At 42.4% G+C, this 16283-nt stretch overlaps 1 protein-coding gene across 2 annotated transcripts in view; it reads left to right on the top strand.

Moving 5' to 3' along the window:
- pemt (phosphatidylethanolamine N-methyltransferase) overlaps positions 1-9871 on the top strand; it is a 54983-nt gene extending 45112 nt beyond the window's left edge. The window contains exons 6-7 of one of the 2 annotated variants that reach the window (XM_030098134.1): positions 4562-4636; positions 8754-9871. In XM_030098134.1, coding sequence (XP_029953994.1) covers positions 4562-4636; positions 8754-8808 — 130 coding nt within the window. In that variant the 3' untranslated portion in view covers positions 8809-9871. The remainder of the gene's footprint in view (positions 1-4561; positions 4637-8753) is intronic. The other variant, XM_030098135.1, reaches the window with a different exon arrangement.
- The last annotated feature ends 6412 nt before the right edge of the window (positions 9872-16283 follow it).

Below are 16283 nucleotides of genomic sequence, written 5' to 3'. Positions count from 1 at the left end.
CGTGGGAAAGTTTTGCTCTGCCACTCAATCGCACACAATACACAAGGGCAAACGCCTGATTCTATACCGCCGCTCTGCGTTAGAAACGCCTTCAGGTTGAAACTGTCAGTGCGAGGACATTCCAAAAGAATTATTACAGGAAGGTTAAGGCCTGGATTTTCTCCTTTGAGTTTCAGGTAAGAGAGTCCGGGGTGTCGTCCGCCCACCCCCAACGGTTAGAAATGATGTGCCTTGATTTCAGACGCTGTTCCATTGTAAATATCCCCCCCGGCCTTTTCTCTCTGTTTTTCTTCATCTGTGTGTTCATTTTTTTCTTTATTTGTGAGTTTTCCATCACCCACCCACTCGTGCGCGCTCACTTTGTGTGTACAAACCGTCTCTGGCTGTATGTTATTAACCCACTTCTGGGGCTGCAAAGTCCGTCATTCAATTTCAAATGAAACGAGGTGAGCTTACGAAATGATAATGAGGATAAAATGGGCAATTTGGTGAGGACAGGGTCACGTGCCTCATCATAAAAAAAAGTGTCAATTTTGTAACATCGTGCTGAAATAGGTCATGTACCTCTGTTTCTGTTCAAGGCCTCCTTTTAAAATGATGTTAAATGAAAACTTAGTAACTTCTGATATTAACAATAACATTTTTCCTAAATTTGTGTTAGTTCTCTTTCTTTATGGGTTGATATCATTGCGTTACATGTTCATGAATTTTTATTTTAGATGGTTAAAAAAAAAACAGCATGTCGTTTATTGAGAGCTTGAGAGTTTGTAATAATGAATCAATCATCGACGTTTTTCGATTTCAGTTCATTACCTGAGGGCAACATTGTGCTAAGATGGTACGAAACCATCATGGGTTTTTCTTATTTCAAACGATGAAACACAGAAGACGGGATATCTTTATTTCATTATTTTTTTGGACTCTAACCTTTCGCTCAATGTTTTGAAATGATTTAAATAGAAAAAAAAAACAAACTCAAAAGTACCCATGCCAGAGCCAGAAATGTTTTTTTCTTGCTGGAGAGCAATGCTATTTTATATGCAGATGGTTATATTTAAGCCACTCTTGACTGAGAAGCATTGTACCTCATAGGTTACATTTGAAAAATGCAAAAAATCCAAATAGAAAGCCTGTATATTATTAGATTTTGATTTTTTTTTTTCCTTTTTTAACCATAAACCAATTGAAATTGATGGGATTGGGGGTTTTCAACTAAAGATTGACTATATTTCAAAATTCAGCTCATTTTTTTCCAGTCAGTTTATTTTTTTTTTTTTTACTTTTTGCAGCAAATCTTCCAGTTCTGAGCTGATGTGGACGGGGCTCATTTCAGTCAATCCCATGAATCTAAAATTAATATCAACAAGGACTCCAGACCTTCACAATGCTTTCCCTGTCAACTTTCAGCAACTTTTGGAGCGGAAGGCAGTCAGTACACACTTTTATTTGTCCGCAACACGTCTTCTTTAATCTGCTCTTATAAAATCCATGTCAAGGTCCTCAATTTTTTTCTTAAAATTCAGACCAAGGAGACCTTCATCACGCCAGGTTACAAAATCACCTCAAGACAATACTGCATTCAGAACCTGAAAATTGAAGAAACATTAAGTCTGAAGTACACACATAACCCGCGGCCGGCCTGAGGTGAACCTGTGGAAACTCGTCCTCCATCAATCACAACACTTTTAATAGATGGGTTTTTTGAGTCTCTCTTGATTTACTTTCAATTAAAACAATAAAGATTCCTTGCTTGAACTTATCTTACCTTTCCTTTTTAGTTACCTGTGTTTCAACTCTAAATAAGTCCCCGCTTGATGAATCCTGTTGTCAGACAATTTTCTGTTTTCTGGTTCGGACTACCACTGAGGGGTTCATCAATTAAAGCTGTGCAGCGATTCATAGTTTCCTCATGATTATTTCTTTTGATTTTGGTCATCAAAAGTTTTCCGGTTGAACCAATTTTAGAGGGCCATTCACTTTTATTTGTTGGATGACCTCAATATCTTTGATACGCTAATCGATTGGAGGATTGCACATTTGATTCTGTTCCTTATTTTGAAATGTTCATTATTACTGAGTTATACAGTTTGTCCAAAATGTTGTAAAGAACAAGCAGAGTTTAAGTTGATCATCGATTGCGATTGTTTGTACCTTTCACAGAATGTCCATTTCGAGGTTCTTTAATGTTCAGTCCTTTAAATCATTACCAATTCAAATCAGGGAGGGAGCCACTAAGCAAAGTGTTTGACCTACATATTCTTGCTGAATATATAAACAAGGTCTTTCCGTGTGGGAGTATCACAAATGTAAATGTGTTTCAGGCCTCAGACTGTCCCATTTCATGTGTCTGATTTGACATATTTATGTAAATTTAGTGAATCCTGAGGCAGGAAAGCATCGACAGAAAAATATGATATAAATTGCAAATCAATGTTGTGCTTAAAAAGTAGACAAATATCTGTTCAAGGAGCAATCGGCACGTATTGTCACATCAGACTTCTGCAGCCTGACTCATAAAGAAAATATATTCATGTCCACAGACAGATTTCCATACAGATTGAAATAACAAGACTGACAGATGGACTGTTTGGAAAACAACATGATTATTAAGATGCCATTGGTCATTTACACTTTTTAATCAGCGCACGCTACCTTGTGGCAAACGGGCACGTGTTACCCGGAGCACGACCATCATCATCATCAATCCCATTTTAAGAGCGAATGAGAGAATGCGCCGCCTGTGTTTCCCGTTGAATGAGTTTTTACTCAGAATAGGAAGATAAAAGGAGAAAACTGGAGCACCGTGTGTCTCGTGTGCGCGGAGGCAACACTTGAATGCGGCACAAGAGAGTCAGCCGACCGTCTGACCGTTTGTCGTTGGTAATTATGACGGCCTGCAATATGGGTCAACAAGAAAAAGGGGACACTAAGCAAGGTCCTCTGACTCATCGTGTGTCCCAATCATTCTTGGACCTCCTTGAAGCCGGCGTGGACAAAAGCCGGGAATCCATTGGAGAGACAGTCGTTAACAGCAAGAGCTACAAAGTCAAGACGTATGGATTCGGTGTTCCAACACTGAAAAAGATTTAAAAAAAAAAAAAAAAAAGAAAGCATTGCTGATTCTCAGTTATTAAACATCATATATCGGGTTCCTCGTCTGATGATGGCCTGCAGAGAAACTGGAGTAAGTCGCGCTTTGTAATTCATGCTATCCATCATTTAACTTAATAAAACCTGAAACAGGAAACACTGGCGATCCCTTGAGGTGCCGCAGAGAATGGCAACGCACTGAATCTTGTTGAGGAAGAGCTGCGTGGCTGCTGCCGGAGTTTAAAGGAAGTCAAACACAACTAAAGTGAAAGTTCACAGTGGGAGACGGTAAGGTCATCTCAACAGACACTCGTGCTTTCTCTGACAGGTTGGATGTGTGTTCACATGGCAGGATTTGGGTGGGTCACTCTGTTGGTTTATCTGTGAACGCATGAGCTGATTTACATTGTAAAAATTCCCAACTTGTTTTCGATTTTTATCTTAGAATCTTGAGATAAAAGCAACAGTTTGTACAGAGCACAAAGCAAACTACCCAAAGCACAACTGTTTCCCCTTCCAACTCCCTTTTATTTCAGTCCAGAATGAGTTCCTGGACCTCGGGGAGACATGCAGAGGGCTCATATCCACTGCAATATCCTCTGTGGCGAACATCGCCTTAAATAAGTCCAGGAAGGAGCCAAATTTAACTGGACCCTTTCACGGTCACTCCTTCATCCCGCTGCTTCTGTTGCCGTCTCTTTAACTAGGTCAGGGTGAACAGTTGTATAAGCCTCATCAGCAACTCGCTCGGAGTTTCCACACACTGTGCCTTCACGGATATGCTAATACGCCCATCCCCGGCTAGACGGCAAAGTTTGCAATTCTAAGCTTAATTCATGGCTGTGTGGGAAGAGCATTCAGCCAGGCACTTGGGTTGTTTGCGATGCATCTGGCAGAGCTGCGCTGCATTGATACGCTGTAATGATCGGATGCTTGTTACACTTGTTGACAACGCCGCGCCACAAGACAGGACTCGTAGTCTGGTACTGTCAGAACTCACCCATTATGTCCAGTGCAGTATTTCAGTAAATCTTTGCCTGTGCCACTTTTTGAGCAGGTATATGTGGGTCAGTGTGTTTTCTCCTTTCTCTACAGCTAAGCTGTTTTTCACTTAATTCTTTCTGCACCCGCTCACATTGCTTGTTTAAAAATTGAACCCTACTCTTCCTCAGCGATGCTAATAGAGGCTCATTTAATTTCCTTTGTGTTTCTTTTTTTTTTTTTTTTTTTTGGTAATAATCAAAAAAAAAAGAAATCCCCCACACTTTGTATTAAATCTGAAGGACCGCCGCCTTTTGTTCTGCTCGATGTGTCTCTCGGCCTCTATGGTCCTCTAATTGCACAATTTAAATGTTTTAGAGAGAGACAGCCTCGCCTGGAGGAGGCACTCAGTGGTTTAACATATGCAGCACTCATTGAACATTGTGCTTTAAATCTTTTTTGTTGTTGTTGTTGTTTTTGTTTTTCCCAGTGGCGCCAGTCCCATTGGTCTCGTCCTGACCTCCATCGTGGCAGTGGCCTACAAGGTGGCCATAAGTTTTGAGGGGTAAATCCATCTCGTTTTTTCCACTTCTGTGAAGCTGAAATGAAACAGCAGTTGCGAGATGATTCAACTCAATCTTTCTTCAAGTGCATCAATCTGCTCCGCATAGAATAACTCTTATAAAATTTCTACTTCCATCTGTCGGGGAAAAATAAATAAATAAATAAATAAAAATACAGTCAGAGTTTTATGTAGGCGGTGAACCTTCTTGAAGCTTCCTCTCGGCATTAGATAAATATCACAGCGTAAGGACTCAAGGTGAGCGGCGGTGTCGTTCTGCATTGACAAGGATAATAAATAATGCAGCTGGACCGACGATAATGTCAACGTTCAGTGAACAACTGATGCTTCAGGGTAATATTTGCTGTTGTACAAGTATGAAAAAAAGAAGACTGTGTGAGTAGAACAATGATTAATATCCCACCTGTTATATTATTATAGCAAATAAATGAGGCCTTTTTCTGAAACCTGTCAATAAATAAACAACTTTATCCTTCTGTAGCCTACAAATACTAAGAACAGACGTTTTTCAAAGCGGCATTTTTGAACAGATACTTGAAACTTCCGTTGTGTTTAGGGTTCCCGTTTACGCAACGTAAAAGTTCAAAAAGTTCAACTTTTTGAAAAAAACGGTTCCCTAGGTGGTACTTTACAAAAACTCCCTGACCCGGCCTCCATGGAAGCAAGCGCTCTCGAGAACACAGAACAGCTGCATTGCATTCATTGTAACTTTAAACTGTACAAAAGGCATTTACATCAGCGGATAAATGGTAGAACAAAGGTTTTACAGTCTTCATGGACTCTTCTTGTCAACTTTCTCCAATTGTTTCAAACAGTAATTAATTCTGAATCCAGAGCTCGTCTACTTTCCATCTGTGGCCCACGCACAGCTGCAAGCAGGTCAGCAGACAGGTAGAACTGGAACACGTCACTCAACCAGTTAGCTGTTCATCAGTCTTGAGTGCTCCGTTAGATTGGCCCCCCTCATACGCCGTGACATAACGCTCCTGCCGCCACCGCCGCCGCTCTCCTCTCAGCTGTCATCTGCATTAATTCACCAGAACATTCATTAGTTCTTCTCAAAAAAAGAGACATAAGTGAGACTGGCCGAGAGGGTGAACACGGTGAACCTCGGTGGTCAAACCCTCCCTACCTGGTCTGTCTTTGAACGCCTTTGGGATGACGAGGCCTCGGAGACTCGTCATCGTGACCTAGTTCTGAATGTCAGTGCGTAAAATCACAAACACAAATGCATGGAAGAAAAAAACCCCAATGATCTACGACCGTGTAACCAAGTGGCAGACGAGGCTGAGCTGGGCCTCAAAACAGCTGCTGTACTTTACTCATCGGTGCCTTCGTGCCTCTGTGCTGAGCATCGCTGTGCGCTCGCCGCTCTGTTATCTTCCCGGCAGGAGTTGAGGTGTCAGTAAAGGTGGTCATGGCTCGCGTTTCGAAATACGTCACGTATCGCCAGCTGTTCAGCGCATGAGTGAGGACCGAGGTGCTCCAGAAACAGTGACGCAAAGGCAAATGATCGAAACCGTTGACGGACAAGTCCAGAAATGAGAAATAGTCAAGCAACACCAGAAAACATTTTTATCCTTGTTGAGTCACTTTCAAATATTGTCCGTTTCTTTCTAAACCATTCCATTTGGACCCAAATCTGGCCGTTTTTTTTCTATAACTCTGTTTCTTTCTTTTTTTTTTAACCTCTTGGTTCAGTCGTCTGTACGCCTCATAAGTGCTCTGATAGCAGACAGCAGTGCTCTCTGGGGGTTTACACAACATTTTCATGTGAAAACTTTCTCTGCCTTGTGGGTGTCCGTTCACAGGACCCACTGAAAGCGCAACTTTTGAAAACACCCTGACTCCGTCTCCAAGGAAACGGAAGAAAACGCAACTTTTCTGAAATGCAAATGCAACAAATGAAGCAGCACAGCTGCAGTAACTAGATTTTCTGCAGGTGAGTTACCATAAAAACATATACCTACTCATGGCTGGGCATGCTAAGTGCAATTTTCAGCATTTCTGTTATTTCCATTTTTTCCTCTAAGGAACTGGATGTTTTCAGTAGATTCTTTCAGTTGGAAGGTTGCACGTTCAACTTTCCATCTGCCCCTGTTCATATGTCTAAAGTGTCCTTGAATTAGTCCAGCGAGAAGGATGCAGGGATCTTTCTAAGGTTCAGCCTTGCAGAGCGACCTCACTTGTCCTTCGTGTAAAAAAGAAAAAAAAAGAAAAAAATCACAATAGAAAGTCACCTGAAGCAGTGGAGGGAACTGAATGATAGCATTGCTAGAGTTACAGGCCTGCTTTACCGTCAAAGGCCTCTTTTTAGCACAAGCTGTGGCTGTGAGTGCAGGTGTACCCGTCGCCAACGCCGAACCGCCTTTGTGTCAATGAAGAGAAGGCAGGTGCCAGATTTTACCTCACGCTGCCACCGGGATCAGTTTCGCCCGCTATATTTATCCCTCCCCTCTGGCTGAGATTCTCAATGATCCCATTTAGGTGAAGTGTGCGCTGCGGGGATGTGACCTCGCACGGTGGCAGGGATGATGGTGGTGCTGGTGCTGGTGGTGGTGGTGGAGGCTGGAACCATGCGGTGAAAGAAAAGAGATGCCGGGAGAGTCCAGGCGACACCCTGCAGCTTTTTTTTTTTTCGCTCCTGATGTCCTGTGAGACACGCCGGTCAGAGCAGACACCGAGCTTCAAACAGAGCCGTCTCTGTTCTGAGGACGAATCTATTTATATCCGCTGTTGCTGATGTGGCTTTTTATTGCTGAATTCAGTGTCTGATGTAAGACAATGGGACAATAGTTTGTTTGCATCATGCGGCTGCTGTCTGATTGAGTTGTGAAATATTAAGTGCCACTTTCTTGTTGCCGCGGTTACAACCTTGTTAGAATCATAAAGTTATCATTTGGATAGAAGTGGAGGGAAAAAAGAAAATCTGGGTCACAATTTGTGTCAGGTTTATAAAATTAAGCACACATCGGCGTCACATGGTTACCGTTTGGTTATATTTAGCCTTTAAAACAACGCGGTCAGGGCAATAGGTAATCTCAAGTTATCGATTACATAAGAGAAATCGAGACAGTAACAACAAAATACATTGACATTTAATCATGCTTGGATTTCACTTTTCAAACATGGAGTCAGTTCCCAGCACATCGATCCCGATCCCAGACGCACCAGATGTGCCTCCGCCACGGACGTCAGAAAACAAAGCGCCACATGGAAAGTAGCTCAGAACGGAAGCAGGTCGTTAATGTCAAGCATGAAACAGATGAGACAGATGGAGAAAACTGTCAGACAGAGTAAGAGGAACAGACCTTGCATACCGCTGATGCATGTATTCCCTGTCATTTCTCTGTTTAACATTTTATTGATTCAGTCGTCTCTCAAAATTTGATATTTTTTTCAAAGTTGCAGTAATATACAATTAAAAATGTTATAAGTACAGTTGCACCATCCCAAATAAATTAGCATAATTGTTTTTAGAAAAAAATCTTAGTTTTGAGTCAGAATTCATCCAGAACTTAACTAGTTGCCATGACATCGATAAAATCACAGCAAAACTGTATTTTTCTGGACAATCAGTCACATTTTTATACTTTTTCGACTTATTTCAACACTAATCTTACAGCTCAGCACAAGGAAGTGCTTCCAAAACAAAAACAAAAAACAAAAAAATGCAGAATGATATGCTTGATAGTTTTTTGACAGATGCACATATAGTCCAGTAAATACGGTATCGTCTTACCACCATCTCGTTCCCCATCTCAGTTTTTATGATACTTCTCTCACCTGCTTTGCTTTTCCAACATGTGTCGCCAGGTCACCTGTCATTAGAGAAGCTGTCTGGCCTATCAGGGCTCTTATTTTCAACATCCCTCGGTGACATTCCTGGAACGGAGGTGCCGCTGCTGCCGCAGCTGTTTCCTCTATATGAGAGATTAGCAGCGCCGAACTGTTTGCACATTTGTTTGCAGCAGACTGGAAAAGCCTGAGGAAACACAGGGTTGGCTGAGCAGACCCACGCGCTCCTGGCACGGACTGGTACGACGCTCCGGACACTGATTTATTGTCCCATTACCTGTTTGTTCTTCTGTATTTGCAGACCATTCACCGAGCAGATCTATCAGCAGAGGAGTCGGCGGCGAAAGCTTGAGTGATCGCCTCCTCCTCCTCCTCCACCCAGATGCTTCCTGTTCCTGGGACCGGCTTGGGATTCCCGTCCCAACACGAGGACAGACGGAACGATGGACGGACTGAGCGAACAACTTCGTTAATCAACCTCAGACGGAGACGGAATAAATCCGCTGGCGACTATTTAACAGTGTTTTGATCATTTGAAGGACACATGGAGCACGTTATGGATTCTGACTCACGTGACTGCAGCGTACTTTATTTTATTACGAATTCTACTTATTTGCTTGGAATGATGCCACATGATTAGGTACCTTTCAGTTTCTCCAGTTCAGTTGCATATGCAAAGTTAAAGTTGAAAAAAATGTTTGCTTTGGGGGCAAATCCTGAGTCTTTGATTGGAACTGTGATTGGGACAGTTTTGTGAATCATGTGAAGCTGTGTTTTCGGGTGATGCGAGTACAATGTGGAAGATGTCAAAAGATCACATTGTCCAAAATGAGCGACGCACAGAAAGCACCTCACAATCAAGGCGTCAAATAAAAGTCACGGGGGGCCAGGTGAGGGAATGACTTTTGTCCCTTCTTCTGAAATGCATGACGAACAGAAGTCAGGTGTGAAACACGCCTGATGCTCCATGTCCACTAAAGAAACCATCCTTAAGTTGGCAGTGTGTGTAAATTCACATCCTCATTGTGTTCACAGTGTGTGTACGTGCGTGTGTGTCCTCTCTCCACCTGCATTTCTACAAATATCCATTGCTGGATCAGGCTCAGTGTCTTTGTGTTGCATTGTGGCTCAGATGGTACAATGATGATTTCAGGGGTGTTTTCAGTATCGGAGGTAATTAGCATCGTATGAAGCTAGAGACCAAAAGATTTATAAAGGGATCGACTGTGAAATTCATGACCTCCAGAAAATGACAGTCTGTGATCAAAGCCGCTCTGCAAGCCCAGTTTTTAACTTCTTCTGTTGTGTTCCAAAAAAAAATAGTCATTGTTCAACTCAATGGGTTAAAACAGGTATTACAACCAAAACACCTGGTATTGTGTTCTTTTGTACCTTATTAAGTCATTTGAAATAAATTAATTAAACAGCAGTTTCTGATCTTTTTTCCATATCATGACATTTGAACATTCACAATCAAAATTTTGATTTTTTTCCTTTAAATGTACATTAATCTACTCTTCAGCTTTTATAATTTCAATCAAATTTGCATGAAAGTGTTTCCACAGGTTGTAACACCATCGACAGTAACGTGTTTAAAATTTCCGCTTACCAAAGAGCAGAATTCTCTCTTCAAAAACTCATATTTTCTTCAAAATAAAATATACACAGTGCAACAGATATGAAAATTGGGACATGTTACAGTTTTTATGAAAAGGTTTGGCTAATTTAGAAGGTGATTGCAGCAAAACATCTACAAAAAAGTTAAAACATTACTAAAAAGTCAGAAACTAATGCAAACAGGCCGGGAAATTTACAGTGTATAAAAGAGTATTTAAAAAAGGCACAGTTGTGAAGGTGGATGTTTATTTAGTATATGTTGTAGAGCAAATGTGGAGTTCATGAGATTTGTAAAAATAGTAATCTAATTCATCCACATTTAAAATGTTGCCTGGACAAGAAGACACATCTTAGTAAACTCAAAAGGAAGTGTGTCAGCTGTACTATGAGTGTCTTCCCAAACTGAAATGGATGAATGATGGTGTCCTTAATGTTCGTAACATTTTTTTTTTTTTTTTTTTTTTTTTTTTTACTTCAACACAAAAGTGACTGAAAAGTGTGACGTTCTGGTGTCAGCGGTCCCTCAGAAACGAAAACCACTAATGGAAGCACTTAAGATCTGGCACACCTGCCATTTGCAGGCAGCTTGGACTGGTATTCAGCCTTTGCATGGGAAATGAGGACAGTGCGACTTCTCCATGATTACAGTGTGTTGCACTAAACCCACGAAACAGCAGGTTTTCTGAGGTTGTGATGATGATGATGATGATGATGATGATGATGATGATGATGATGTAAGGTCTGATTGAGAGTGGTTCTTTTTTCAATACTTGAGCTTCCAAGCTCTGTTTATCCATGATCAGTTCATCAAAAATATCCATAAATTACTTTAATATAGTGAGAACTAAAATATGTCGATGACTAAATATTATATTAGGTGTTAATTAGACGATGAAATGATCTCCTGTTCTTTTCAACACTGACACCATGTTTGTTTTTAGAACAGCAGCATTAAGCTTTATTGGAAGCAGCCACAGAAGTCTGTGTCACACATGCATGGGTCATCAAGGACTAATTCAGCTTCATTTTCTGCTTCCTCGTCACGCCTGTCACGTTCTGCCTTACAGCGCTGCATCTAACCAAGGCAGCAACACACATCAAACCTCATTTTCAGACTCTGGGTGCCCATATTTGTGTAATTTGCTATTTTGAGATCAGTAGTGTGATTATGGAAATGGCTTGCGCTCTGTAATGTGCAAAAAGTCAGATTTACAGCATATTGAAGCAGCCTCAGAGAGGAAAACTACAGGTGCTCTGATGTGGAATTAGCAAAAACTACTTTAGTGAACAGCCTACTAGATCCAGGGTTTGGGATTTCTCTCTTTCTATCCCCAAACCCTAAATGGACAGCAGAACTGCTGCCACCTTCGAGGCAAATCTCCTCTAAATCTGGTTATGCTGGTTTCTTCCTATGCTTTTTGTGAAATTCTAACCTCGTCTTGCCCCTTGGCTTCCCCTCCTCGTGCCTGATTGCTGTTCGCGGCCCTGATGTCCTTCACCTGTGGCTGATTGTCATCAGCTGGTGCCGGCGGTATGAACGGGGCTGTTCCTGGAGCGTTTGGATTGCACGCCATTACTCCCTTCATCTTGAAGACTTTGTATTTTTTGGGAATTTTAGTTTTCTTTGCAAAGCATGCGCATAACTGTATTCTTCACCAAAGAACCGTGTTAACTTCATTGAGGCCGAATTGCCCATTTTAACAGTAAATCATCCCTTTTCTTATCCTTCTATAGTAAACTGAAAACAGTTTGGGCACATGCCATGCTAGCATTAATGCTGAACACATTTAGTAAATGGAGTCATTGTGTTCGTGTTGTGTCATCGCCTTGTTTTCGTACAAAGTCCCAGAAAATGGATCAAAACTGCAAACTCTCTTCAAACGTCTGCATTCAGCCTGCGATTGCTCTCCTCTGTGTCTACATTGAAAGTGTGACAACTCCCTCTTTTATCTGGGAAAAGTAAAGGGTAATTTTGTCAAACAGCAGGCTAATGTGATTGCGCTTTCAAAGATGAACGGCCGACAAAGCGGGAGGAGAAAGACGGTGGACATTACACAACCGTTTTCTTTTCGTGCTGATTTTCAATGGCGGACCGCAAAGGTTTAAAGAGGTCGAGACCGAAGACCATCAGCACAGCACTGGTCACAGCAGTTTCTGTTGTCAGCTAACTTGAAAAGAGAAGAGTTTCTCTATTCTTGGCTTTGAATCCTAACAGCTATTAAAAACATGGAGCGCAACGTGGCTTCAGCTCTTAAGGATAACAAGGCGCTTGGTTTCTCCTGCTCTTCGCATTTTCAGCTTTTTTCACAGCGATCATGTTAAATAAACCCTGAGAGAGCAGAAGCAATCCCTTCAAGAGGTCTTCAACCTTCTCGTGCTGCAGATGAAGAGCGCGTGAAGACGGTCCGGATCTGAAGAACTGATGAATTTCACGGCGCCGCCGCCTCCTCTCCAGACCGGGTTCGGAAGGGTTTGATTGGAGCCTTCTTGAGACCGGAACATAAAAAGAGACAATGTTCCAGAGCTCAAGATGAAGACAGGTTTTTCTGAGCCACAGTCAATAGAAAAGAATTCTTCAAGATCTTGGCAGTATTGAGACAGTCCAATAATGTTTTATTGATCATGGAGCACGGGGGGCATCTCAAGAAAGTCATAGATAAAGCACAATAAGCAATATGAGACTGACTAGATGGGCCGATCCGTGTCTGAACGACACAAAAGGACATGCAGACGGCCAAATTAAGCTGCAGTGTATGCTAATCAAACCACTTCATAGTGCATTGTGAGTGTGGTCGATGAAGTATCCCACCTCATCTTATCGACAGGAACTGAACCCCTCTCTCTAGTCCTGATCAATACAGCTTATGACCCCATACAGCATGAAACCTTTCATCCGTGCTCACAAATCGACCGTATAATATTCACTTTCAAGCCGTTTGGTGACCCACAAAAAAAAAAAATCATAAAAAGCTGTTTAGTTGTTTTTTTAGGTTTTTTTTCTCCCCACATTCAGAAGTAGGTCAGAGTCACAGCTGCAACAACCTGCTTCCATCTGCCGCCATTCTTCCCTCTCAGCCTTCGCTGGGTGTTTAAGGACCTCCGCACAATTTCACTCGACTTCATTTGAACTCACTCTTGAATGAGAATGAAGCCTGCTCTTTGATTACTCCGGCCGGCCGGCGTTTCTCTGGGTTTTCTCTGCAGCGAAGAGAATCACAGACAAGAGCGAAGGCCGGACTCAGATTCCGACAGGCGAATGCTACAGTAACAGAAACTGAAAAAAAAAAAAAAAAAGAAAGAAAAAAGAAGTCTTGTTTTGTGCATCTCCACCACCACCACCCATTCATGCCCACTCTTCCTGTCTCACACTCTTTACCTCCTCGTGGCATCATTACCCATCAGGCCCTCCGCTGCTCTGAAAGGCCACCGCGTCCTCGTAACCACTCACATCACCGGGTTTCTTCAATCGGGCTCTTTAAGTGTGGCGACTCCACGGGACGCCACATGTAAGTGACAAGCATTATTACAGAGGAGAAAAGTTTCCTGCAACAGAGGAGAAAAAAAATCTGACGGAAAAGGACATTTCTGCCACGTTCCACTGAATGAGATCTGCCTGAAGCTGTGAAACAAACCTAAAAGTGAATAAAACATCTCATGAACATACAGAGAAGCTGCAGATCAGCCTTTCTTATGCTCAGTCATTGAAAATCTTCTCTCCGTGAAGCACTTATTCAAGAAATTCAATATAAAGGAAGACAAATGGGGATAAAGTCTGTATTATTTTGAACACAAATCAAAAACAATTCAATGGCAATCAAGTCCAGAAAGCAGACGTTCATAAATGTTCACACTTTTTTAAGAAGCACTTATAAGAAGTGATGTGTGAGCACTGAGTTATTTTTATGATGCTGCAGTTTCACAATATTCACCCCGGACATCGAAAAGAAAACTGAACAAATGTACAGTAGATTAGAAATGACTCGAAGCCGTTGACATCCTGGCGCTGCCTGCTGGTCCAGACGCTGCTCGACTTGGCACCGCTGGGGCTTGAACTGTGTGTGCTCGCTCCTCTTTTAGTTTCCTCGTGATGTACAGTAGCTGTGACAAAACAAACAATTAGGTTGGTTTTTTTTTTCTTCTTCTTCTTTCTCGTCTTCAAAATCAAACCCCTCGTGTTCGTTTCATCCCTGAACTACGGACTCTGTTCCGAGGAAATCTTCTTCATGTTCTCGCCCTGGCCGAGTACCCTACTGGGGATCGCTGCAGACGGCCCGCCGGAGGAGGAACACACTGTCACACTCGCAAGAACAGTTTATTCCTTCTGCAGCGCAGCTGCACCCCCTGACACACACACACACACACACACACACACACACACACACACTTGAAACTCTTTGGATCATGACTCAGAAAGACAACATACCCCTACAGGTGGTCAGTCAGGTCATCATGACGGTCGCCTTTCTGAACCTGATTCAAGCCAGAATTTAAATCGTCGGCTTCATTCAAATCACATAAGAACACCAGAAGGAGTTCCCCCGCTGACAAAATAAGCAAGAATGATCGATTAGCAGGGAAAAGCTGGATTTCAGAACATGTGATCCATCATTTGAAAAATCAATGTTTTTTTTGCGTGTGTGTTGAAAAGGCTTCTTTCAGCTGACGGTTTTATCGACACGTCTCTTAGAAACAGAGCCGCTTTTGAGCCAATCGGCTCCTGGTTTAACTGAATCGCAAGCCTCCGCTGTGGCGCTTTTATCTCTTCTATCAACCAAACTGCTCTAATAAGTGATTTACACACTTCAGAAAAAAAGTGCCAAAAAATGTGGATCAACGCTTTGTCAACAGCTGGTAATCAAAGTCTCCCCATCGGGAGATCAGTTGGAAGGGAAGGAGGAAGAAAGGGATTGCAAGTAACTTGTTTAGAACAGTCTGACAAGTGGATGATCAGGATTGAACAGTAAACGACAAGTAGCAGCCAAGAAAGGTCAATTATGAATAGCCTGGGACCCTTCAAAAAGGGGTCATGGATCCCTACATAGAAATTTAAAAAAGCACATTAAAAAAAATCCATTCATCAGTCTTCCAACTTTAAACCGCAGTGTGCTGGAATTGATCGCAGCTGTTTGGTTTTTCCAGAATGCATCCCGAACAAAGCGTGCGCAGCAGCGAGTGTGACTGACGAACACTGTGGAAGCACAATTACATCCAGAAGCACTGAGAGAGACGCTTCCTGGAAGAACATAACAAGCAGAAATCTGTTACAATCTTCCCTGTTTTTCCACTATTCTGTGTCAGTGTGTCACAGGTAGGAATCGATAGCTCCGGAGCCTGCAGTCTAACCCAATTACCCCTCCTCCTCCTCCTCCTCCTCCTCCTCCTCCTCCTCCTCCTCTCCATTCAGTATTATGAGCTGCTGCTGACACTTCACTCTCCTCCACCACCTCCATTCTGCTTTCTCCTCCTCAGTAATTACTGATGTTGCTCATTACAGATAGTGAAGGTGGGAATGCTTTTTTTTTTTTGTTTTGTTTTGTTTTGGTTTTTTTTCTTTACAATAAATTTCAGCAGCTGTGGTGAAGAAAAAAACATAGAAACACAAAACACACAAATGGGCACATATATTGACCCCCCCCCCCCCCCCTCACCCCCCTCCTTCTGAAAAGGTGCCCTGTCTTTTACTTATAGGTAATGTCAGTAGTATCACTGCCCCCTTCTGGTCATGCTGGGGGACTGCAGGAGATCAAACATCTGAGTTTGTCAATGAGTTGGTTTTGACTGTAAATCACGGGTCATTCTTAAGTTTGTGCATATTTTTTTTCTCATGATGCAAGATCATCACAGCCACACGAAAGGCTTCCTGTTTTCCAGTTTACAGTTTGGATTCCCACGGAAATGCAGTTTACTTTTACATTCTGGGCACGTGCATCCAATCTAATTGATTTTCAAAAACAATACCCTGGAAAGAGCGTCAGTCAACAGCTCTTCAGTACCATGGAAGATATTGTTTTGCAGAAAACAGCACTTTTCCACGGGACCGGCGTCTTGGCACTGTGCAGGCTTCGTTGGAAATGACAGACTGACGCACCAGAGGGAGACTGGCCCGCCTTTGCTACTCGCTCCGCCGTGACGCGCGCACGGGTGGGAGGGGGATCCTCCGCGCGCTTTAAATACGACCTGACTCCGTCTCTGGATTTCAGACAGCGAGGCACGG

The sequence above is a fragment of the Salarias fasciatus genome, chromosome 8 (assembly GCF_902148845.1).
Source record: "Salarias fasciatus chromosome 8, fSalaFa1.1, whole genome shotgun sequence".
Classification (NCBI taxonomy): Eukaryota; Metazoa; Chordata; class Actinopteri; order Blenniiformes; family Blenniidae; genus Salarias; species Salarias fasciatus.
This window is presented reverse-complemented; position numbering and strand designations above follow the sequence as displayed.